At 36.0% G+C, this 13,517-nt stretch overlaps 1 protein-coding gene across 3 annotated transcripts in view; it reads left to right on the forward strand.

Moving 5' to 3' along the window:
- NRG1 (neuregulin 1) overlaps positions 1–13,517 on the forward strand; it is a 1,076,683-nt gene that overhangs the window by 923,728 nt on the left and 139,438 nt on the right. For 2 of the 3 annotated variants that reach the window (XM_041753501.1, XM_041753504.1), the window contains exons 4-5: positions 3,640–3,690; positions 6,293–6,343. The exons of the other annotated variant lie outside the window; for it this stretch is intronic. In XM_041753501.1, coding sequence (XP_041609435.1) covers positions 3,640–3,690; positions 6,293–6,343 — 102 coding nt within the window. The remainder of the gene's footprint in view (positions 1–3,639; positions 3,691–6,292; positions 6,344–13,517) is intronic. 3 annotated transcript variants of the gene reach the window in all.

Genomic DNA, 13,517 nt, shown 5'->3' on the forward strand with positions numbered 1-13,517 from the left:
TTTTCAAATTAATTAAGTACTGCAGTCTTTAAAAGATTAATACAAGAGAATATACAAACTAATCAATCATATCCTCTACCAGATTTTCTTTTCTTTTCTTTTCTTTCTTTCTTTCCTTTCTTTCTTTCTTTCTTTCTCTCTTTCTTTCTTTCTTCTTTTTTTAATCAGGAGAAAAATTGAGTGAGATTCAATATCCCAGAGGAACATTGGGCTCCTAGCAATAAATTTGCTGAACAAAAAATATTATTTCCACAAAATTTGCCAAATATATCAGTTGGTCCTTTAAAAAATTGGCTCATAGGGGTAACAGGCTTCATTTCCCCCTCTCTCAAATTGATGGCATTGTTGGAAATGCTGTGATACTGGTAAATAAGTGATTATTAAACTGACAATCATATAAAATGTTTTGTAATATGAAAAGCGTATCAGATTGGATTCCCATGAAGGCTACTAAGGAAGAACAATATGAGTGGAATGGAGTTGTCCTTTCAGTTCATAGTATCTATTCTGTTCAGATCATTTATTAATTTCAAAATGTCTCTCTTGTCTTACTTAATACAAGAGAATATACAAACCAATCATATCCTATCCTAGATTTTCTTCTTCTTTTTGTTTAATCAGGAGAGAAATTGAGTGAGATTCAATATCCCATAGGAACATTGAGTTCCATGAGTAAGCTCTCATCGTGAGCAAGAATAGAGACACTTGAAGATATTCCTTAAATCATCATTACTAGTGCTAATAAATAAGTAGGTCCATTTTTAGTCTTTAAAAAAAAGGTGACTTGGTCATATTTTTTGCACACACATTAATAACCTATAATTTCAAAATAACAGAGTCACAGAGTGGATGTTTAAATACACATAGACCCGTCATGTGTATGTTTGAATATATGTCTATGTGTCTTTCACTAAATAGTTATATTCAGTATATTGTACTCATGGTGAAATCTCAAACAAGTCATGCACACATAATAACTAGAAAAATTCCTTTCCAGAAGGTGTCATTTTTCAGACACTGCAACTTTTTCTTGAGAGCAGATCCAATTTATTAAAAAAGCATTCAAACATGGCAAATATACTAATGTTCCTTATGTTTACTTGCGTACTCAGCATAAGCTGCTCAGGTGTGTTGAGTTCCTGATAATGCTAAATCCTCATTAATTTGCACTAATGAAGGGGATGTCCTTTATAAATTAACAAATTTAATATACCAAATTACTGCAGGAGAAATATATTGCTTAAATAAACATCACGAAAATTGCAGGACTTAATTTTTTTTTGATCCATAATTGCAACAAAATTATTTTCAATCACTTATAGCAAAAAGTTGTTTTGTAAAAAAGTCTGTGAATTCTACCCAAAACATGCATAATTATGCTTGCTGAGTAATTTTAATTAAAAAGATTAATTTTTTTTAGAAAGATGCTTTTAGTGTAGAAGTGTACAACTTCTAACTTGTGTTTTCCCCAAGAATATTCAGAAGGTTTCTATTTGGAACCATAATCGTTAAAGATATTTTTAAAGCCTCCCGGGTAAATATCTAATTTTAGGAAGGGAGATTATCGTGATTGTTAATATTTTTTTAGGAATGGAGATTATTTTAGGTTGTCTCCGTGTAGATAGATTTTTATAATAACCTCCTGTTCTGGTATTTTTATGTAACATTCAATTTAAAAAGGAAATGTTATGGTTAACCTTTCCTCTAATCTGAGATCTTTCATGCTGGAGCTAGAAAAGCTCTGACTTTTTTTTCCTTGAAGGTCACAGTGACAACTACTTGGTTTGTCAAAAATATATTTGAAAAGCATCTTGATATTCATGTTGGGATTGGGACCTCTGTCCAATTCTTGTGACCCTGAGCTTACAATTTCAGTCTGGCTGTCATGTCATTGATGAGACCCAAAGGGCAGAAAAGGAAACTTCTCTCCTAATGTGGGCACTTGCTTAGAAATGTGGATCTTCTTCTAGGTATTCATAGGAAAAGATAAATGTTGTGAATCTTGGATTAAAATCTTTCTCTCAGCTTAAATTTCCCCCAAAGAAGCACAGATTCATTTTCTGCAGCCCAAATCAAGAAAGTCATAGCCACGTCAGAAACAGATATTGCCATATTATCAACTCAGGCTGTCTTCTTTAATGCTTGCTGCTTGAGAAAGTCCAAAGGGTATTGTATACACTCACATTCTGATTCCTTTCACTTGTTCCAATTTTTTGTGGGTGTAAGAGGCAATGTAGGCTACTCTGTTGCCTTGATAATAATCTCATATCTTGAATGGCCGGTCCTCCTAATGTTTGATAGAGAGGGCCATCCATACTTAATCTTCACAAGAAAGACATATGTGGTCGTACTAAAAGGTATATTTCTGATCTTTATATATTCATATTTTACTTAACGCTTATTCTTAAACATCCCTGCTGAATCTCACGTTATTTTTTTTCCCTTCTGGTTCCACAAAACCTTTTATCCCTAGAGAAGCTTCTGAGGTTGAAGAAATATTGCCAGTTAAATTAAACCTTCTTACCTACTGGACTAGTCCTAGCATGGAAACCTGAAATGGTCATATTTATATTTAAAGATCATTTACGTTGATCGTGAACATTTCTAACTCCATGATTAATAGGCAGTTAATTCAACATAAAATGATAAAGATGATTTGCTTAGGATTTTAGTAGGTACTGGTAACTTCCGTAATATATATGTATATATCACAACAGATTCAAGATAACTTTTTGTCCTGGTTAGTAAAGAATGAAATATTATTAAGTCATTTAACAATAATTATGCAAACAGTGAAGGTTGAATGATATTCATCATGGCATCACTGCATCTTTTCAGGCTTCATATACCTATCCTTACTGAAAATACTAGCTTTTAGCATGGGAACCCCTTTTCAAAAGGACGGAAGAAGACAGAATTGGTTAGGCGATGGAATCGTCCTTTGTTCCATTATAAAGGCAGTAAACTGAAAGAAAGCACGTCAAAGCTTAAACAAGACTGTCATGATTCCCACAATAATGGTGTGTCCAGACGTATAGTTTCTTCTTCACTCCCTTGGGGTGGGAGCTCCCTACTTACTCTGTGCCCTGCCTGGAATCACTGAAAGTCTATAGAGAAGGCGCCCCCATTTGGGTCACTGTTGGCAATTTTCCATAGAGTTCAGTGTCAGAACTTGATGTTTTTCACCAATCCCGCTGAGAAACATCACTGGTTTTTGGTTTTGGTTTTGAACAAACATGTAGTTCTCCGAAGATTGATAACCTAAAAATTCTGACCACACCTTTGATCCTACAGCTTTGACATTTTTTACTTCTCTCTGCCTTCCTTTCTGAGAAGAAGCCCACAGCCTCCTTGCTGTATGTTGTTCTGCACTAGCCTTGCAGGGGGGGTGGAGAATTCTTCTTACATACTCCAGCATAGCTCATCTCATGCTCTTGCCCAAGAAAGAAGAACTACTTATTTGGGCAGATTTTTTTTTTTCATTTCTGACTTTTGGGGTGGATAGAGCCTGGGCTTTCATCACCCTCTTGCAATACTTTCTTCTTTTACGCTCTTTTGTAATTTGAAGGTAGGCTGTGGAAGTGGCTCCCAGCCTCCTGATAATACATCATAATATCCTATCACCTTTTCTTTTTGCAGACATCATCACTGGCATGCCAGCCTCAACTGAAAGAGCATATGTGTCTTCAGGTAAGGAAAATAAGCTCACCGAATTTTACTAACCAGAATGACAGGCATAACTGCTGGCTGCACCTTCTACTAATCAGAATCCCTTCTGCTTCCAAATTGTAGCTGTTCTTGTTTTCTGCTCCCAAATTTTCCCCAGCTCATTTTGCCTTTTGAGATTTTGCTTAAAAGAGTACAATTCTTGGTATATGTGTGAAGTTGGGCCTGAGAGGCATGCATGGGAAAAAGAAATGTCTAGATACAGCTTAGTGACATTAGACCAGAGACATCAGGGTTATACATTCAGTTTTTACAATCTTTACAGGTGCTTCTCTTAGCCCTCTCTTCCTTTCATCCATGGTAGTTCATGCCCGGATAGTGTGTCAGTGTCCAATCCCTGACCTCTGGATTCATAACGAGCAGTTGTTGATTACTAAACTTATAGAAAACACTGATAGAAGCCTGAACTTTTCAAATGTTGTTTGGTTTGTTTTTGGCTTGTTTTTGTTTGTTTCTTCCTTGCTTATATTATTTGCCGGTAGCACTTAAAATTTGAGCAGTATTAGCAACTTATAACCCAATTCTACTAATGCATGTATAACCATAATTCATTGATTTCTCCATTGGCTGTGCATTTAATGAATCTGCTGTGAATTCTTTTTTCTTTTTTTTTCTTTCTTTTCTTTCTTTCTTTCTTTCTTTCTTTCTTTCTTTCTTCCTTTTCTTTCTTTCTTTTTTATTTTTATTTTATTTTATTTTATTTTTTACTTATCCTCTGTTATTCTCTAGTTAACAGGACCTTGGGGTATTTAAAAATTCATATTTAATTGGAGGCAGGTTTTTAGAGTCCTAGGTTCAAGTATGATAACTGGTTTCTGTGTGACACTGTACAGTTAACAAAGATTTTTACATCTCATTTGGTCTTCACAACAGATGTGTGAAACAAGACATTATTTTTCTTGGTGTATACAGATGAGAAAGCTGAAGCACTAGAAATGTTAAGTCCTATGTCTCAGCAAGTAGGAGAGGGGGATCCTTGGGTGGCTCAGCGGTTAAGTGCCTGCCTTTGGCCCAGGGCATGCTCCTGGAGACTCTGAATCAAGTCCCATGTCAGGCTCCCTGCATAGAGCCTGTGTCTCCCTCTGCCTCTATCTCTCTCTCATGAATAAATAAATAAAATCTTAAAAAAAAAAAAGTAGGAGAGCAGATCCCTCCAGCTCAATATTCCTTCCCATTACCTGTATTTAATGTTTTGGCTTCATTGATTTCTCTCGTTATGACCTGTACTTTGTTGAGAAGCTATAAGAGGCCATATCATCGAACACAGACTTTTCTGATTTAACCGTCACCAGTTTCTCCTCTTCCCATCAAAGCCACCTGTTCAAGATCATAAAAGTCAAATCTTTCTGTATCTTAGTTGGCTCTGAAAATGCTTAGGACATATACATGTGTTCTTAAGATATACGTATGTGTGTTACTGGGTGGGAGGATCCTGGGGTCGAAGACGGTTGTACTTTTCTGAATGATGGGAAGAAAGCAAGAGAGGAGACACCAAGGGAGGGGAAGAAAGAGAGAGGTAAAAAGAACAAGAAAAAAGAAAAAAAAATTGTTGAGGTATCTGAATTTTCCCCCTTTTGTTCAGGCATTTCTTTCTTATAAGGATCTCCACTATTAGACTCCAATAGATGCTGTTAGGAGCCTGAGCTTTTCAGATTATGTGGTGCTTCTCTTGGGAATCAGGAGTGATTATAACTATTATTTTCTGATATATGACTAGAATCTTTTAACTTCCTGGCTGCTGAATCTCAATCCCTCTTTGATACTAACTTGCTCTTCTTTCTGACTAATAAAAACCCACAGGCCCCATGTTTTTTTTTTCCTGCATGAGTTGTGTTTTATGCTCTGTCTGTATTTAAACACTAGTTTCTCTTCCTTTGTACTTGCTACCTAAGAGAGTCTTGCTACCGTATATCATCAATGATTGTATAATGAATTTACTTAGCATGTTGTGTTTGATCTTAACCTGATTGCTCCAGTAGATTGATGCATGGACTTTATTCAGCACCATATTTGGTCAGGGTGTTTATGCAGACCATGTTGCCTGAGAATAGATTCATTCATTCTTCTTCTTCTTCTTCTTCTTCTTCTTCTTCTTCTTCTTCTTCTTCTTTTCTTCTTCTTTTCTTTTTTTTATTTCCTCTATGCATGAAAGTTGACTTTCAGTCTCTCTAAATATGGGGATTGTTCTCTTTGGTTTCATGTTTCTGAAAATCAAGACCACACTTGAGGGAAGGAATGGTGCATTTCATCTGTAATTGTGGATCTGTTCAGAGTAATGTTTCTAGGAAGTTCATATACCAGTTGGTACATGGGGTATCTTCGCAGATGGACTGACTCCATTTTCATCCCTTTCAAAAGAGTCTTTGGGTTTCGACTACAGAAATAGTCCTCTGTGGTGTTTGAATATTGCATACATCTTCCTCTGACTTTGAAATGCTTCAGCTTTTCTGTTGCACTGTTTTCTAGTCCTCTTTTTCTGGATGATCCTCAAGCGTGGCACATTTCTGGTGTAAGAATGCAAGCAGCCTGACTCAATAAAGCTTCATTTCACTTCTTTGTTTTATAGAGTCTCCCATTAGAATATCAGTATCAACAGAAGGAGCAAATACTTCTTCATGTAAGTATATTTAAATATTCCATATGCTAGTTTCTAACCCAAGACAATATCTGCTTTGCTGGAGATGGTGGTTCTGTGTCTGTCTTCTGCCCTCACTGAGGAACAGTACATCAAGTTTGGGAGTAGGCTGGTATTTGGTGTTTGGAAGGGAATGACCCCATGCTGTGCTTGGGGGGGACTAGCTATCCCCTCCCCCTAAGATATACACGGATATTAGAAGACACATATGTGGTGGTGTTCTAATGTAGTGTCTTTGAATGTTGACAAATGACTGCAGAGCCTCTGAGGCCTGGTTCTGAGTGAGCAATAGAGAACATTGTTAGTTGTTTTTAGCATATCTTGATGCCTTTAGCAATTGCCTAGGCCTGATCCCCAGCTGTTTGGAGCTTATTCTAAAGCTCCCCAGTTCTCATATAAAGTCTGCTCTGATAGAGTAAGGAAACTATATATAGATGCCCTTAATTCAAATTCAATAGCAAATGACTAATTATGAAAATGTTTGAAAGCAGGTCCCTAGGCAAGATCTCAGATTAGTTTTCATCTGTTTAATGTGAAATGTGCTTTGTGCTTATGGAGTTCTACAACTGTTAGATTGATTGGTGCTTTGTGCCATGTCAGGGGAACTTAAGAAATTAGCAAGGACTAGTAAAAATAGTTTTGGTACTTATGAATTGTGAATCTAATAGAATTAAATTTTGATATCCAGTGGGGGAATTTATCAGACCTTGAAAATAAAACCTATAATTAACAGTCTTGCTTTCCCTTATTTTAGCTCTTTATTTAAAGCTATTTCTCAGTTTGAGAAGCTCTTCAATAAATAGGTATTCCCAATTAACTCTATTCCAACCTGGAGAGTGTGTTTATGGCACAATTTCCTTTGGCTATCAACATGGTAGGAAATACTTGCAAGAAGGTCTGTACTTTAGGCCACTTCAATTGTTTTGTCAGGCTGTTTAAATATATATAGTTTGAATCTAAAGCCTTTCCCTTCGGGTTGGTACCAGAACTGTAATGATATGATGTAAACGTATTTTTTATTGCATGAAGTATGATGTTTTGACTATATTTTAGCGAGATAAAGCATCATTTATCTAGATTGATGGAAGCAATCTAGTGAGATCAAACAGGAAATAAGATGCCAGAGAAGACTAAATGGGCTTCTTCTGTATTCTAAAGATACTCATTACATAGTCTAAAATGGTAATCCCTTCTGGGGAGTTTGGGATATTTGTTATTTAATTCTACTTATAAAAAGATTAGTATAATTATATAGATTTTAGCTAACTAGCATTAAGGAATCATGTTGAGCTTTGTTTTAGATTTTCGAGTGTTTATTATATAAGGGCAAATACTAGATTTTTCTTTTTGGCATTTTGTCTGGGAACAATTTCTCCCCTGCATGATTCATTGAATAAAGTTATTGGAACTCTTGTAATTGGAACCCTCCTGCTATCATTAACAGAGCAATGGATGCTATCCTTAAGCATATCCGAGTAGTTTTGGAATAGAAGAAATACTTCTTTGGCTTTTCCAGAGCTTTAGGGAACTGAAATGAATCTCTCAGTTTACATTTGTATTCATTGCAATACTGTTGAGAGAGAAATAATTTTGAAATCTGACTCTGATCTCTAATTCTCAGTAGAGTTAGTTCCTGATATTCGGTAAAGGTTTAAGACTAAGAATGAAGGCTTTGTATTTTGATATCATGTTAAAATATTTCAGTGTGCCATTTGCATACATCCTCCCGTTCATGTTAGGCTCTCAGTAAATACTGTGGAGTTGATTAATGCATACATTTTTTTTAATCTCATGAAAATACACTCTGTAATTTGAAAATATAACCAATGGTGGCAGGATCCTAAGTCCAGTCTTGGTTGGAGCAATGAGAGCAGCGTGAGGCACTCAACCCGTCTGGAGGGAACATCCCCAGAACTCCGCAGTGCAGAAATCTGTGATGTCAACATAGCTTCATTCAGTAAAGGCTGAAACAGAAATGTGAGGAAACAAATAGCCAAAGCAGGACATATACCTTCAAATGATATGTAAGAGTTGAAAGCCTTGGGAAAGTTCACATGGGTTGGAAATAATCAGCCCTAAAGAACAGGTTCCTTTTCACTGCGTTTCAGCCAGAAAGGAGATACCAGTAAATCCCTGTGCTTGAAAAGTGAACCTTGCTTTTGCAATGTAATCATGTGTTGGGGGGGGGGGGCGGGGGGGGCTACATTCTCTGAACTGTTGGCACTGGTGTTCTCTATGTACATTTTTTTTTTAAAGATTTTATCTATTTATTCATGAGAGACACACAGAGAGAGGCAGAGACACAGGCAGAGGAAGAATCTGGCTCCCTGTGGGGAGCCTGATATGGGACTGGATCCCAGGACCCTGGGATCACATCCTGAGCTGAAGGCAGATGTGCAACCATTGAGCCACCCAGGGTGTCCCTCCCTATGTACATTTTGAAAAGCCTTCCTAAAGTACTATGGATTCAGCAAACCTTTTATGTCTTATGATGAGTTGGTGTGCTTGTGGGGTCAGCCACAGCCCTGCTGCTTCTCCATCTTTCGGGTCCAAATGTGCATACTTCTGTGCAGAAACATCCCTTTACCGCAAGTCCTATTGATGAGAGAATCTCACTGCTGAGTAAATCCTGGGAGGGTTCAGCAGTATTAGTTGAAGCCCTTGGCCCCACTCAGGTGCCCTGCAGGGTGCCAAATCCATCTTTGCTGCCCACATCCTGCTTCTCCCCAGACCCCTCCCTGACCATGCCCACCCTCAAAGTTCTACTTTTGTCCTCTGTAACTCCTGTTGGGATAGAAAAGACAAAAAGAAGAGAACAGAATTGCTCACCTAGCTATCTGAAATACCACTGCTAATATTTTAATATATATTTTTCTCATCAGTGTTTTTTATTCTGGCTTTCCTGTTTATCTACCCTCTCTCTCTCTCTACTTTTAGTGTATCAAGCATTTTTCTCATGTTACTAAATACTAATCAGAAATATTTTAGAATAGTTTTAAATCTTAAATTTTTAAATAACTTTTTAAATCACTGTAACAATAAAGTAGTTGTTCTTGACTAGAGGTTTTAAGGGGTTTATGTTTCATTTACAAATACCCTATCATTTCTTCTACCTTTGTATTTAATATTCCTAGCATTTCATAAATATTGGTGAAATATCAAAGTTACTAATCCTTCCCTTTTTTTAAAAAAAAAGATTTTATTTATTCATGAGAGACATACAGAGAGAGAAAGAGAGAGGCAGAGACACTGGCAGAGGGAGAAGCAGGCTCCATGCAGGGAGCCTGATGTGGGATTTGATCCCGGTCTCCAGGATCACGCCCTGGACTGAAGGCAGCGCTAAACCGCTGAGCCACCCGGGCTGCCCCATAATCCTTCCCTTTGTAAGGACAGTTTTAACTTTCTTTTTTTGCAATTGGGTTTGAAATTTGAACTGTACGCTCACTATTTTTTAGTTGTTAACTTATAAAATTTTCAAGAAGTTTCTTATAATGATCTTATAATTAACATTATTTTCCTTTATTTTATTCTTCTTTTTTGGTAAATGAGGCATTGGTGACTTGAAACGTATGATTTGCTAATTGAGTGTCCTATATTACACATAGTAAGTGATATGTAAAGAGAAGAATGTGAACCTTACAAAACAGTTAGTAGGGCTCTCTTGTTCCTCCTTTATGTGTAGGATCAGCAAAAAAGTAAAAGAATTGCTTGGAACAAACCTCAGACTACTCTCTGAAGTGCTAGCTGTCTGTGACCCTATTTTGGTGTGATTTTTTTGAATGCTATAAAAAAAGTGCAACTGTTATATCAGTCACTTTACTGAATTGAGAACCATCCATTTCAGTTTAATATGTAAATGAGGGAAACAAAAATAAAAAATCTAATGAATAGTAATTGGAAAAAATAAAGATAAGTTTCTGGAAAACAGTCTTCAATAGTAATAAATTTATTATAATAATAATAATAAATAATAATAATTAATAATAGGAAACATCTATTGAAGACTTTCTGTGTGCCAGGCACTGTACTAGGTGATTTGCATGGATCATAACTCATAGTTCTCATAAAACCTTAATCCATTTTTCAGATGATAAGGCTGATAGATCTTACCTGAAATCAGAGAAGCAGAATTCAAACCCAGGCAATCCACTAACCTGCCATGCATGACATATGAGGTTTTGTTGCCTCAAAGAAAGAGCCTTTAATATTAAAAGGAATGAGATTTTGTGAATGGACTGGAAAGTAATCTTTGACACGAAGTGGATTGGGAGTATGAGTGGTAGCTTAGGTAAATGCAGGACCTGGGACCAGCTGAGCCAATATGATCTGTGTTTTATGCATCACAGCATGCCAGGCAGTGAAGTGAAATGTAGAAAACACACAACTTGGGTGGACACATGCTCAGAAATCTAAATATGAGTGCTGTAATTACTAGGTAAATTTAGGTAAGTTGTTTAATTTCCCTGAAACTCAGTTTCAGGGCCCATATAATCTTGTTTATCTCAAATCTACATTGGAAGCCTAATGTGGGAAAATTAATGTGAATCATTTAGCATAGCTTTGCTTTTAGATGGTCTCCTCTGTGGGAGGGAGAAAAATGAAAAAAAAAAAAACCAATGTGACTCTGAAGAGAGACTGATAATCAGAGGAGGCCTTGTATCTCATTTGAACAATGTAGGAAAATATCTTTATTTTTGGAGGAGGAAAGGGGTTAATTTTTTGCACTCTAAATGATGATGCTGAAAGTTCTATGCCAAGAAGTCACTATGTCTTTTCAGAATATTCTATATTCTCAGCTAAGGTTGCATTTCAAAGGAACTTATCCAGGAAGTCCTCTGAAATCTCTGAATGAAATGGACAATTCAATCTTTAATTTGGCACCTAAAAGAGCTAGCTAAAGGGGAAAATGTCTTTTGTCTGCAGGACATTTCTGTTCTAATGAGATACAGCATTTTCACTTGGGAATAGCACAGTGATACGTATTGATTAGATAGCACCATGTCTGCTGGTCCATTGGGGAGATTTAAAACTATGATTCTTACATTCCACCCTCAGCTGTAACTGACTTACTTGCTATTATAGTAGAGGAAACCGCCTGAACCTATGCTAAATGATTCACAGCTGGAAAAATGGCATTTCATTTTCAGATCTTTATTGGTCGCGAAATATGAAGTCTGTCCATTGGAGAGCTACTTCCAATTGAATGTAAATTGTATTTGCAGGTTTCTTGTAAGCATGGCATTTTCAAGGGTGTGGTGGCTCATTCTGTTGTGGAGAATGACAAACAAATTCTCATGCATCATATAGTAAGAGAATAATTTAAAAAGGAAATTGCCCAACTGGTATTACTTCCATCTTTCTAATTGCCTAGACACATACAGATTTTTAGGACAAGTGACTTGGAGCAAGAGCATGGACATATACATCACAGCCATTCCTATGCTCAGGCAAGTTATTGCTTTCATGTTCATTCATTCATTTTGTAAGTGACTATATCTTACTTTTTTTCTTCAAGTACCACCTGCCACTGTGGTACTTTATATGTAATATAATTCTTCAGTTCTGCCTTTGACCCTTCTAAAGTCATTGACTTTCATTGCATTCCACTATTGGATAAGATAATCTCAAAACTTTTGATCAAGCTTATAATGAAATTATAGTTAACTTTTTGTATTCAGTTAAAATTAACCTTTACAAAATTATTCTTTTGAACCATGAAATAAAATCATTTGTGTGTAAATGTATATATAACTGATATTTGTATTATACTGTATATTTTATAAGGCATATTTTTATACATTGAGTCATTTATTCACACAAGAACTCTGTGACCTAGATTTTATCCCATTTGTCAGATGAGGGGTTGAGCCTCAGACACTCTGACATGTCCAAATTCAAAAACTAAGTAGGTGGTAGAGCAAAAATTTAACCTGAATCTCCTAATTGAAAATGTTATGGTCTTTTATTTTCAAAGTCTTACGGGATCCATTCAGCTAGTTTGAGGGAAGGCCTTCTTAAAAAAAAAAAAAAAAAAGCATCAAGATGCAGTTTGTATAAATCCTCCAGAAATATGATCACATTAGTCCCAGTTATCTCAAAGCCAACTTTTATTGAAGTAATATACTTTCCACAAACTATAAGGTAATGAAGTGGACAGTCAAGCCCTAGTTAATGACAACACAATTCAAGGGTTTAATAGTAAAAAAGGAGGTAGAAGTGTTGGTCTAGAACTATTTCAGTGACCTTGCTGCTTGACTTTGTTATTTTCAAAATGATGTGGTGTATTTCCAAATACGCTCTTTTACAGAGATGGGAATACTCTTAGAGTCATTGTGCTAGTGGGAGTTTGATCTTCATCAAACAGGCATATTTTCCTCGGCTTAGTTTATGTTGAGGATAGATGCATTGCCTTACTCCAGACTACTATTTAATTTAGTACATGATATCTTAAATCATGAAAATTATTTGCATGATAGAGTAATTCATAAATGGAAAATTGTCAGACCTGGAGCAATTATTTCCCTGTATTTTATTCTTTGGGGTGATTTTTACTGAAATATTCTCTTTAACATTAAAAAAAAATCAGTCTTTTTGTATATTAGCTGAGAGAGGAAAGGACATCTTTATTCTTCCTGTTTTCAGAGTAGTAAAAGCTATAGTAAGTATTTTTAATCATTTGGGATAGAGCAGTGAAATGGATTATATAGAAAAGAGTTTTAATTTTTTAAATGTTGAAGTGGAGGCCAGGGAATGGAGACCGGGAGGTACATATCGAGAAAGCCTCTAGAATAACAGAGCTAACAAGATTTTGATAAATTTACTTATGCTGAACTTGGTGGTTTTATTTTATTTTTTTTCTGTGGTTTTTTTTTTTCAAGTTATCTAAGGATCTGAGAAATAGGAAAATGGGAAAAGAAGCCTTTAAATTGGACCTGGGATACTTTAGGAAATAGCTCTCTCCCTGGAGAAGAAGGAGGAATAGATAGAGGAAGGGATGGGGAACAGCATGATAAAGCAGCAGCAAAATAAGAAATATGGATTGTGATTTAAGACTGTATCAATTACAAGCAATAGAAATTTCAATAGAATATCAATTACAAGCAATAGAAATTTAACTCCAAAGGGCTAAGATGTAAAGAGAGTATGTTGGCTTACA

Source organism: Vulpes lagopus, chromosome 4 (assembly GCF_018345385.1).
Source record: "Vulpes lagopus strain Blue_001 chromosome 4, ASM1834538v1, whole genome shotgun sequence".
NCBI classification, from domain to species: Eukaryota; Metazoa; Chordata; class Mammalia; order Carnivora; family Canidae; genus Vulpes; species Vulpes lagopus.